The sequence below is a fragment of the Ranitomeya variabilis genome, chromosome 8 (genome assembly GCF_051348905.1).
Source record: "Ranitomeya variabilis isolate aRanVar5 chromosome 8, aRanVar5.hap1, whole genome shotgun sequence".
NCBI lineage: Eukaryota > Metazoa > Chordata > Amphibia > Anura > Dendrobatidae > Ranitomeya > Ranitomeya variabilis.
Genome location: NC_135239.1, coordinates 88,563,954 through 88,576,821, shown reverse-complemented (window position 1 = coordinate 88,576,821; position 12,868 = coordinate 88,563,954). Strand labels below are relative to the sequence as shown.

Genomic DNA, 12,868 nt, shown 5'->3' with positions numbered 1-12,868 from the left:
GTCACGGTGACCACAGACGCAAGTCAACAAGGATGGGGTGTTCAGGTCCTAGGAAGATTTTATCAAGGACAGTGGAATCCAGAGGAAAGCATGTATTCATCGAATCAGAGAGAATTACACGCAGTCTGGAAGGTCCTATGTTCAGCTCAGGATCTGCTAAAAAACAAGCACCTGAAGATTTTCTCGGACAATACAACGACGGTGGCCTTCCTACGGCATCAGGGCGGTCCGAGGCATCTGAGATTACAGAATCTAGCAGACCGGATCTTCAGTTGGGCGGAGAGACTGGTTCTCTCGATTTCAGCAGTTCATCTGGAAGGTTCAAGGAACCAGGTGGCGGATTTTCTGAGCAGGAGGAAGCTGTCAGCCATAGAATGGGAGCTAAACAACGAAGTTTTCAACGAGCTATGCCAGCGATGGGGAGCTCCAGAGGTGGACTTATTCGCCGCCAGAGGAAACGCAAAGGTCAAAACCTTTTACTCATTGAACCCTCGGGAAAGACCGGCAGGAGTAGATGCACTTTCCCAATCATGGAGCAGGGGTCTCTTATATGCCTTTCCCCCTCTTGCACTTATTCCAAGGATCCTGAGGAAGATATACGAGGACAGAGCTCAAGTCATCCTAGTGGTTCCGTTCTGGCCCAAGAGGAGCTGGTTCCCCTTATTGAAGAAACTAGCAGTAGAGGAACCTATCTTCCTTCCGAAAAGAAGAGATCTACTCCTCCAGGGCCCGATTCTTCATCAAAACCCAGACAGCCTCCAATTAGCGGCTTGGATCCTGAACGCCAGATCTTGAAAGCGAAAGGTCTATCGGAAGAAGTCATCTCTGTTCTCCAAGCAAGTAGGAAGCCAGTAACTTCTGCAATTTATTTAAAAATTTGGAAGAGATTCTGCAGTTTTTGTGGAGACACGATGGTTGATCTTGATCGCCCTAACATTCCCAAGATCCTTGATTTTTTGCAGCAGGGGTTTGAGAAGGGTCTTAAACCAAGTACTCTGAGGGTCCAAGTGGCAGCCCTCAGTGTATTTTATGACTCTTCCCTAGCCTCTCACCCTTGGATTGCTCGTTTTTCCAAGGCAGTCTTAAGGCTAAGGCCCTTGATCAGGAAAACCATCCTACCTTGGGATCTTAACCTGGTCCTTAATGAATTGTGCAAGGATCCTTTTGTTTTATCTGGGGATATAAACATCTCTAATCTTTCTCTCAAAACGGCGTTCCTAGTGGCCATCACGTCAGCCAAGAGACTAGGAGAACTCCAGGCCCTCTCTATTCAAAATCCCTATCTGCAAATATATGAGGATAGATTAGTTTTAAAACTTGACCCAGGCTTCCTTCCGAAGGTCGTCTCAGACTCAAATATAAATCAGGAGGTAGTACTTCCATCTTTTTGCCAGGCTCCCAAAAACCAAAAAGAAATGTTTTATCATAGCCTGGATGTTAGGGAGACCGTTCTTAAGTACTTAGAGGCGACTAGGGCCTGGAGACAGGATACTAATCTGTTCGTTCTATTTGGGGGCCCAAATAGGGGGAAAAAAAGCTTCAAAATCTACCATTGCTAGATGGATTAGATCCACTATTAGCCTAGCATATAAAGCACAGGGTAAGAATCCCCCAGACAACTTAAAAGCTCATTCATCTAGGGCGATAGCCGCCTCATGGGCAGAGAAAGGGGGAGCTTCGGCAGATCAGCTCTGTAGAGCTGCCTCCTGGTCTAGTCTCAGTACCTTCTCTAAGCATTACAAGCTAGACGTAGTGTCATCCCAGCTAGCCTTTGGCAGGAAGGTGCTTCATGCAGTAGTCCCGCCCTAGGACCAAAAGGTCTCCTTTGGTACTTCTCCATGGTGCTGTCAGGTGGTGACCTGGAAAACGGTAATTAGACATACCGGTAATTATATTTCCAGGAATCCATCCTGACAGCACTGGTAGTTCCCTCCCTATGTTACATATAATGCATACTTATGTGAAGTAACATTTGTATAATGATTGTTTTGTTCAAATAAAATTCTCTTTTTTGCATCCATCCAGAGGTGTTACTTTGGAAAATCACTGAAGGGTGGAAGGGGGAGGGTCCTTTTAAACTCTCGTGGTTTCCTGTCCCACTATGGATAAGAAGGACGTCCTCCATGGTGCTGTCAGGATGGATTCCTGGAAATATAATTACCGGTATGTCTAATTACTGTTTTTTATTGAAAGATTTTCATATTCAACAAAGAACAAACTTGGAAAAAGGAATAAAGATTGGCAGATTACAATGGAAACGAAGTAAATCAGCTTTGTGATGTAGATATTATTGTGAGAGAGAGATATACAGGTGCTTCTTACAAAATTTGAATATCATCAAAAAGTTTATTTCAGTTCTTCAATACAAAAAGTGAAACTCCTATATTATATAGAGACATTATAAACAGAGTGATCTATTCCATGTGTTTATTTCTGTTAATGTTGATGATTATGGCTTACAGCCAATGAAAACCCAAAAGTCATTAAATTAGAATACTTTATAACACCAGCTTGAAAAATGATTTTAACATTCGAAATGTTAGCCTGCTGAAATGTATGTTCAGTAAATGCACTCCAATACTTGGTCGGGGCTCCGTTTTCATCAATTACTGCATCAAAGCAGCATGGCATGGAGGTGATCGAGCCTGTGGTACTGCTGGGGTGTTATGGAAGCCCAGGTTGCTTTGATAGCAGCCTTCAGCTCATCTGCATTGTTGGATCTGGTGTCTCTCATCTTGACAATATCCCATAGATTCTCTATGTGATTAAGGTCAGGTGAGTTTGCTGGCCAATCAAGCACAGTGATACTGTTGTTTGTAAACCAGGTATTGGTACTTTTGGCAGTGTGGACAGGTGCCAAGTCCTGCTGGAGAATGAAATTTCCATCTCCAAAAAGCTTGTTGGCAAAGGAAAGCAAGAAGTGCTCTAAAATTTCCTGGTAGACGATTGCGCTGACTTTGGTCTTGATAAAACACAGAGGTCCTACACCAGCAGATGACATGGCTCCCCAAACCATCACTGATTGGGGAAACTTCACACTAGGTCTTGGAAATCAAGGTCCCAGAGTCTGGAGGAAGAGTGGAGCGACACACAATCCAAGCTGCTTGAGGTCTAGTGTGAAGTTTCAGCGGCACCTACACAGTAGCATGATACATTACTGATGTGCCTATATGAAATTATGATTTACTCCTATACTATTGTGGGGTAAAAAAAAAGATAATAATCTTTGGCGATAGATGTTACTGCGCAGGCGCTGCAGCACCGTTTTGATAAAGCTGATTTTTTTTTTTTTTCTCTAGCAAAATGGCGACAGCGCTTGGACAGTAGCATCTAACGGAAATTGATACTGCGCCAGCACCATTTTGATGAAACTTATCTAGATGTGTGGTGAGAACCTTGAACCCCAAAAACCATGTTTGATAAATCTCTCCCTTCGTAACCCTAATACACATACTGTCCACCTACTTTTGGACCACCCTGTATGTGTGTGTAATATATATATATATATATACACTCACTGGCCACTTTATTAGGTACACCTGTCCAACTTCTTGTTAACACTTAATTTCTAATCAGCCAATCACATGGCGGCAACTCAGTGCATTTAGGCATGTAGACATGGTCAAGACAATCTCCTGCAGTTCAAACCGAGCATCAGTATGGGGAAGAAAGGTGATTTGAGTGCCTTTGAACGTGGCATGGTTGTTGGTGCCAGAAGGGCTGGTCTGAGTATTTCAGAAACTGCTGATCTACTGGGATTTTCACGCACAACCATCTCTAGGGTTTACAGAGAATGGTCCGAAAAATAAAAAAAATCCAGTGAGCGGCAGTTCTGTGGGCGGAAATGCCTTGTTGATGCCAGAGGTCAGAGGAGAATGGGCAGACTGGTTCGAGCTGATAGAAAGGCAACAGTGACTCAAATCGCCACCCGTTACAACCAAGGTAGGCCTAAGAGCATCTCTGAACGCACAGTGCGTCGAACTTTGAGGCAGATGGGCTACAGCAGCAGAAGACCACACCGGGTACCACTCCTTTCAGCTAAGAACAGGAAACTGAGGCTACAATTTGTACAAGCTCATCGAAATTGGACAGTAGAAGATTGGAAAAACGTTGCTTGGTCTGATGAGTCTCGATTTCTGCTGCGACATTCGGATGGTAGGGTCAGAATTTGGCGTAAACAACATGAAATCATGGATCCATCCTGCCTTGTATGGAGCATCTGTGGGATGTGCAGCCGACAAATCTGCGGCAACTGTGTGATGCCATCATGTCAATATGGACCAAAATCTCTGAGGAATGCTTCCAGCACCTTGTTGAATCTATGCCACGAAGAATTGAGGCAGTTCTGAAGGCAAAAGGGGTCCAACCCGTTACTAGCATGGTGTACCTAATAAAGTGGCCGGTGAGTGTATGTATATATATATATATATATACAGTACAGACCAAAAGTTTGGACACACCTTCTCACTTAAAGATTTTTCTGTATTTTCATGACTATGAAAATTGTACGTTCACACTGAAGGCATCAAAACTATGAATTAACACATGTGGAATTATATACTTAACAAAAAAGTGTGAAACAACTGAAATTATGTCTTATATTTTAGGTTCTTCAAAGTAGCCACCTTTTTCTTTGATGACTGCTTTGCACACTCTTGGCATTCTCTTGATGAGCTTCAAGAGGTAGTCACCGGGAATAGTTTTCAATTCACAGGTGTGCCCTGTCAGGTTTAATAAGTGGGATTTCTTGCCTTATAAATGGGGTTGGGACCATCAGTTGTGTTGTGAAGAAGTCTGGTGGATACACAGCTGATAGTCCTACTGAATAGACTGTTAGCTGCTTTTTTTTGCTATAATACAAATTCTAAGTAAAGAAAAACGAGTGCCCATCATTACTTTAAGAAATGAAGGTCAGTTAGTCTGAAAAGTTGGGAAAACTTTGAAAGTGTACCCAAGTGCAGTGGCAAAAACCCTCAAGCGCTACAAAGAAACTGGCTCACATGAGGACCGCCCCAGGAAAGGAAGACCAAGAGTCACCTCTGCTTCTGAGGATAAGTTTATCCGAGTCACCAGCCTCAGAAATCGCAGGTTAACAGCAGCTCAGATTAGAGACCAGATCAATGCCACACAGAGTTCTAGCAGACACATCTCTACAACAACTGTTAAGAGGAGACTTTGTGCAGAAGGCCTTCATGGTACAATAGCTGCTAGGATACCACTGCTAAGGACAGGCAACAAGTAGAAGAGACTTGTTTGGGCTAAAGAACACAAGGAATGGACATTGACCAGTGGAAATCTGTGCTTTGGTCTGATGAGTCCAATTTTGAGATCTTTGGTTCAACCACCGTGTCTTTGCGCGACGCAGAAAAGGTGAACGGATGGACTCTACATGCTTGGTTCCCACCGTGAAGCATGGAGGAGGAGGTGTGATGCTGTGGGGGTGCTTTGCTGGTGACACTGTTGGGGATTTATTCAAAATTGAAGGCATACTGAACCAGCATGACTACCACAGCATCTTGCAGCAGCATGCTATTCCATCCGGTTTGCGTTTAGTTGGACCATCATTTATTTTTCAACAGGACAATGACCCCAAACACACCTCCAGGCTGTGTAAGGGCTACTTGACCAAGAAGAAGAGTGATGGGGTGCTGCGCCAGATGACCTGGCCTCCACAGTCACCAGACCTGAACCCAATCGAGATGGTTTGGGGTGAGCTGGACCGAGAGTGAAGGCAAAAGGGCCAACAAGTGCTAAGCATCTCTGGGAACTGTTGGAAGACCATTCCCAGTGACTACCTCTTGAAGCTCAAGAAAATGCCAAGAGTGTGCAAAGCAGTCATCAAAGCAAAAGGTGGCTACTTTGAAGAGCCTAGAATGTAAGACATAATTTTAGTCGTTTCACACTTTTTTGTTAAGTATATAATTCCACATATAATTCATAGTTTTGATGCCTTCAGTGTGAATGTACAATTTTCATAGTCATGAAAATATAGAAAAATCTTTAAATGAGAAGGTGTGTCCAAACTTTTGGTCTGTACTGTGTATATGTATGTGTGTGTGTGTGTGTATATATGTGTGTGTATATATATATATATATATATATATATATATATATATATATATATATATATATATATATATATATATATATATATATATATATATATATATATATATATATATATATATACACAATGTCCAAAAGTAGGTGGACAGTATGTGTATTAGGGTTACGAAGGGAGAGATTTATCAAACATGGTTTTTGGGGTTCAAGGTTCTCACCACACATCTAGATAAGTTTCTTGGGGGGTCTAGTTTCCAAAATGGGGTCACTTGTGGGGGGATTCTACTGTTTAGAAACATCAGGGGCTTTGCAAACGCAACATGACGCCCGCAGACCATTCCATCAAAGTCTGCATTCCAAAACGTCACTACTTCTCTTCCGGACCCTGCCGTGTGCCCAAACAGTGGTTTACCCCCACATATGAAGTTTCCGCGTACTCGGGACAAATTGGACAACAACTTTTGCGGTCCACTTTCTCCTTTTACCCTTGGGAGAATAAAAAAAATTGTTGCTAAAAGATCATTTTTGTGACTAAAAAGTTAATGTTCATTTTTTTTCATCCATATTGCTTCCGCTGCTGTGAAACACCTGAAGGGTTAATAAACCTCTTGAATGTGGTTTTGAGCACCTTGAGGGGTGCAGTTTTTAGAATGGTGTCACGTTTGGGTTTCTTCCACCATATAGACCCCTCAAACTGACTTCAGATGTGATGTGGTTCCTAAAAAAAAAAAAACTGGTTTTGTAAATTTTTTTTGTAAAAATGAGAAATTACTGGTCAAATTTTAATCCTTATAACTTCCTAACAAAACAAAAAATGTGTTTCCAAAATTGTGCTGATGTAAAGTAGACATGTGGGAAATGTTATTTATTAACTATTTTGTGTCACACAACTCTCTGGTTTAACATAATAAAAATTCAAAGTGAATAATACATCAAAATAAATGTTATTATTTTCCGTCCACCTACTTTTGGACCACCCTGTATATGTGTGTGTATGCACGCACGCACGCACGCACGAAAAAAAAAGAAAAAAGTGGACTTTATTGCCCAAACGGCGTGGCAACGTTTCGGATGTGAAATCTACGCCGTTTGGGCAATAAAGTCCACTTTTTCTTCATTTCTTTTCGTGCTGTTTTCCTTTTTTTACCTTTATATTTAAGCTATTTGAACAGTGGTTGGGGAAGCTTTGCACATTTTCAAGGTAGTGTTTGATGCTGTTCCAATTTTTTATATATATATATATATATATATATATATATATATATATATATATATATATATATATATATATATATATATATATATATATAATATTTATTTATACCCCACGATAGTATAGGAATAAGGAATAAATGCATGTAGACATGTAACCTGCTGCAGTCCACCAGTGCCATTTTGATGAAGTTTGTTTTGTCTTTCTAACCCCACAATATTATATGCAGTATGTAAAATAAGGAGGCAGGTCAGTGAGGGATCAGTGACCTGTCAGAAGCCATACAGATGAATACCTAAGCAGAGCACCACATGAAGCCCCCCCCCCCCCCCGGACAGGCTGCCCCGGAGCACGGCCATATCATTAACTCAAAACTGAAAATAAAGATTACACAACAACTACAAGACGGATTTCATCACCAGGTATCATTAATCAGCATAGTGGCGCCGACCTGACACTGTGTAGGTTACTGAGCGCAATCCTGCTGACAGGTTCCCTTTAAGTAAAAATTGTTGAGGATCTAATGATAGTTTGTTTTTTTTTGTTTGTTTGTTTTTGCATAATGACCCATCTCCAGATGTGATTTGTAATATTTTGGGAAGGCATTAAATAGGTGACTCGGTGAGATGCACATAATGATTGTGTTTTCATGCAGAAATTTCTTGTCCCAGGTGAAAGCAGTTGTGGTATTCTATGTAATGTATACAATTTGTTTGGCTTTCAGCTTGTCCAGACGACCTTTTTAAAAAGCTGAAGTCATGCCAGCCTAAAACGATAAAAAGATGCAAAGAGATCAATATTTCGTTCTTCCCTAAAGAGTCCCAGGTAATAACCACAAATGTGGGAGTCTCACTTTAACTGTAATAATTATTTTTTCCTTAGAACGGTATTGTACGTTGTCCATTTGTTGGTCTCTGTAGGTGTTTCTGCTGAATGTCCCTGATGCCTTTCACCTGCTGTATAGTCCAGATAAGTCCGTGGACAGAGAATCTGCAGTGGCATCCATCGCTCAGCAGATAGTAACGCTCTGTGCCACTTTGGACGAGAACCCTGGAGTGCGCTTTAAGAGGTAACTTCCCGAAAGCCGTTCCTGTTTGATAACTATATGACCACTTTCTTGTATGGTAATAAAATATATATTTTTTTATTCATCACAATGATTCATCTGTATAGAGATCCCCTAGATAATGCTGAAGATTTGGCCAACTTGGTGGAAGAGAAACTTGTGGAGTTTTACAAGACTGATGAAAGAAATCAGTGTAAGGTAATGTGAATCTAAGTTAGACAAGTGTAGCTGTTAGCAATTGATAACTCGGCTTGTCCATGTAATCTACAGAGGAAGTGTGTGCACGGTTTGTGGCTCATTCACACTACACAGTTTTCTTGTATTCATTCATCAATGAGTTCCGTCCGTGTCAGTTTTTGCCATCAGTTTGATCAGAGTTTCATCAGTTTTTCTTGGCGTCCGAGTGCTGTCAGATTTTTTTCATATGCGTAGACTTGCATTGCTGAGCTTGAGCCGACACTCGGATCAATATTGGACAAGTCTAGATGCTTCTATGCCCACCACTCTGTCTTAGGGGAAAAGCAGGACATGTGAAATACCCCATGGACTGTCATAGGTAGAAAACCACAGGTGTCACTCGTAGGAGAAAAACTGACGTCTGAATGAGCCTTTACGAGTAGAACACAGCATAAAAAACCATGTATGTCTCAGATACGCCAGAGAGGCCACCATTGTCCCTCACTGCTCCTGGCTGATGTTAGCTCTGCCTATTGCCCTGCCCATGATTAGCATGAGATTGTGCAGCCTGTAGGTATACACATAGAGGCTAGCAGGACCTGCACAATGGAGGATTAGCTGGCCCCACATTGACTATAATTCTGTACAATGTTATAAAGAAACTTCATGTAAACCATAGTTGTCTTCATAGAGCCGCCATTGAGTTAAGCCCTTAAGGTTGACAAACATGGTGATGTGGAAAATTGGCTGTTTCTTTTACATTTTTCTTTTCTCCTCATGCAGGAGAAGTCTCAGTCTCAATTACTTATCATAGACCGAGGATTTGATCCGGTGTCTACAGTGCTACATGAGCTGACTTTCCAAGCCATGATTTATGATGTTTTGCCTATTGAGGATGATGTTTACAAGTAAGTGCTTCACTATTATTCACCCAAGGGAGGATCGCTAAACCTAGAAATGAAAGCTATGAGTAACCTGAAGAGGATCCTGTCCACAGCGTATTAGGAATTGCTGATACCTTCCACCTCTAGCTGCAGGCACTGGGCTTTGTATTCTGTACCTTCTACTGAAAGAAGAGATGACTGGGGGCTCCTCCTGCAGCCCTTGTTCTGCAGCCAGACACAGTGGGAACTCTCCTACACCTTAACCCCTTAGTGACAGAGCCAATTTGGTACTTAATGACCGAGCCAATTTTTACAATTCTGACCAGTGTCACTTTATGAGGTCATAACTCGGGAACGCTTCAACAGATCCTGCTGATTCTGAGATTGTTTTCTCGTGACATATTGTACTTCATGTTAGTGGTAACATTTCTTCGATATTACTTGCGTTTATTTATTAAAAAAATGGAAATATGGCGAAAATTTTGAAAATTTTGCAATTTTCAAAATTTGAATTTTTATTCCCTTACATCAGAGAGATATGTCACACAAAATGGTCAATAAATAACATTTCCCATATGTCTACTTTACATCAGCACAAGTTTGGAAAAAAAAAAATATATATTAGGGAGTTATAAGGGTTAAAATTTGACCAGCAATTTCTTATTTTTACAGCAAAATTTACTAAACCATTTTTTTTTAGGGACCACCTCACATTTGAAGTCAGTTTGAGGGGTCTATATGGCTGAAAATACCCAAAAGTGACACCATTCTAAAAACTGCACCCCTCAAGGTGCGCAAAACCACATTCAAGAAGTTTATTAACCCTTCAGGTGCTTCACGAGAGCTAAAGCAATGTGGAAGGAAAAAATGAACATTTTACTTTTTTTCACAAACATTTTACTTCAGAACCAATTTTTTTTATTTTCATAAGTGTAAAAAAAGAAAATGAACCACATAATTTGTTGTGCAATTTGTCCGGAGAATGTCGATACGTCATATGTGGGGGGAGACCACTTTTTGGGTGCACAGCAGAGCTCCGAAGGGAAAGAGCGCCATTTGACTTTTTCAACACAGAATTCCCAGGAATTGAGATCGAACACCATGTCGCGTTTGGAGAGCCGCTGATGCGCCTAAACAGTGGAAACCCCCCAAAAGTGACCCCATTTTGGAAACTAGACCCCCTAAGGAACTTATCTAGGTGTGTGGTCAACACTTTGAACCCCCAAGTGCTTCACACAAGTTTATAACATAGAGCCGAAAAAATTAAAAATCATTTTTTTTTTCACAAGAATGATCTTTTCACCCCCAATTTTTTATTTTCCCAAGGGTAGCAAGAGAAATTGGTTCCCAAAAGTTGTTGTGCAATTTGTCCTGAGTATGTCGATACCCCGTATGTGGGGGTAAACCTCTGTTTGGGCGCACAGTAGAGCTCAGAAGGGAAGGAGCGCCATTTGGCTTTTTCAACATAGAATTCCCTGGAATTGAGATCGGACACCATGTCGCGTTTGGAGAGGCGCTGATGTGCCTAAACAGAGGAAACCCCCCACAAGTGACCCCATTTTGGAAACTAGACCCCCTAAGGAACTTATCTAGGCATGTGGTCAACACTTTGAACCCCCAAGTGCTTCACACAAGTTTATAACATAGAGCCGAAAAAATTAAAAATCATTTTTTTTTCACAAGAATGATCTTTTCACCCCCAATTTTTTATTTTCCCAAGGGTAGCAAGAGAAATTGGATCCCAAAAGTTGTTGTGCAATTTGTCCTGAGTATGTCGATACCCCGTATGTGGGGGTAAACCTCTGTTTGGGCGCACAGTAGAGCTCAGAAGGGAAGGAGCGCCATTTGGCTTTTTCAACATAGAATTCCCTGGAATTGAGATCGGACACCATGTCGCGTTTGGAGAGGCGCTGATGTGCCTAAACAGAGGAAACCCCCCACAAGTGACCCCATTTTGGAAACTAGACCCCCTAAGGAACTTATCTAGGCATGTGGTCAACACTTTGAACCCCCAAGTGCTTCACACAAGTTTATAACATAGAGCCGAAAAAATTAAAAATCATTTTTTTTTCACAAGAATGATCTTTTCACCCCCAATTTTTTATTTTCCCAAGGGTAGCAAGAGAAATTGGTTCCCAAAAGTTGTTGTGCAATTTGTCCTGAGTATGTCGATACCCCGTATGTGGGTGTAAACCTCTGTTTGGGTGCACAGTAGAGCTCAGAAGGGAAGGAGCGCCATTTGGCTTTTTCAACATAGAATTCCCTGGAATTGAGATCGGACACCATGTCGCGTTTGGAGAGGCGCTGATGTGCCTAAACAGTGGAAACCCCCCACAAGTGACCCCATTTTGGAAACTAGACCCCCTAAGGAACTTATCTAGGCATGTGGTCAACACTTTGAACCCCCAAGTGCTTCACACAAGTTTATAACATAGAGCCGAAAAAATTAAAAATCATTTTTTTTTTCACAAGAATGATCTTTTCACCCCCAATTTTTTATTTTCCCAAGGGTAGCAAGAGAAATTGGTTCCCAAAAGTTGTTGTGCAATTTGTCCTGAGTATGTCGATACCCCGTATGTGGGGGTAAACCTCTGTTTGGGCGCACAGTAGAGCTCAGAAGGGAAGGAGCGCCATTTGGCTTTTTCAACATAGAATTCCCTGGAATTGAGATCGGACACCATGTCGCGTTTGGAGAGGCGCTGATGTGCCTAAACAGTGGAAACCCCCCACAAGTGACCCCATTTTGGAAACTAGACCCCCTAAGGAACTTATCTAGGCATGTGGTCAACACTTTGAACCCCCAAGTGCTTCACACAAGTTTATAACATAGAGCCGAAAAAATTAAAAATCATTTTTTTTTTCACAAGAATGATCTTTTCACCCCCAATTTTTTATTTTCCCAAGGGTAGCAAGAGAAATTGGTTCCCAAAAGTTGTTGTGCAATTTGTCCTGAGTATGTCGATACCCCGTATGTGGGGGTAAACCTCTGTTTGGGCGCACTGCGGAGCTTGGAAGGGAAGGAGCGCCGTTTGACTTTTTAATCTCTTAATTGTGAGAGCGGACGCCATTTTGGGTTTGTAGATGTGCCTAACAGCAGAAACCCCCCCACAACTGACCCTGTTTTGGAAACTACACCCCTCAAAGAATTTAATCAGGGGTATATTGAGCAATTTGAACCCACATGTACGACACAGAGTTTGATAACATTAGGTCGGCATACTGAAAAAATTCATTTTTTTCCACGAGAATCTTGTTTTAGACCTGAATGTCTCACTTTTTCAGAAATAACATCAAAAAGTGGACCCCACAATTCGTTACCCACTTTATTATGAGTGCAGCGATATCCCATATGTAGTCAAAAAGTTCTGTTTGGACAAATGGCAGGGCTTGGACAGAAAGGGGCACAATGTGACAAATTTGGCTTTATTTGAAATTGAAGATCCAGGACCCATTCAAAGCTTCTAG

At 41.6% G+C, this 12,868-nt stretch overlaps 1 protein-coding gene across 2 annotated transcripts in view; it reads left to right on the top strand.

Moving 5' to 3' along the window:
* Nucleotides 1–12,868, top strand: part of STXBP3 (syntaxin binding protein 3) — a 131,554-nt gene that overhangs the window by 23,142 nt on the left and 95,544 nt on the right. For both annotated transcript variants that reach the window (XR_013218576.1, XM_077277748.1), the window contains exons 6-9: nucleotides 8,001–8,101; nucleotides 8,197–8,345; nucleotides 8,450–8,540; nucleotides 9,303–9,427. Coding sequence is in view for 1 of the 2 variants with exons in the window: in XM_077277748.1 (XP_077133863.1) it covers nucleotides 8,001–8,101; nucleotides 8,197–8,345; nucleotides 8,450–8,540; nucleotides 9,303–9,427 (466 nt within the window). In the remaining variant the exon portion in view is untranslated. The remainder of the gene's footprint in view (nucleotides 1–8,000; nucleotides 8,102–8,196; nucleotides 8,346–8,449; nucleotides 8,541–9,302; nucleotides 9,428–12,868) is intronic.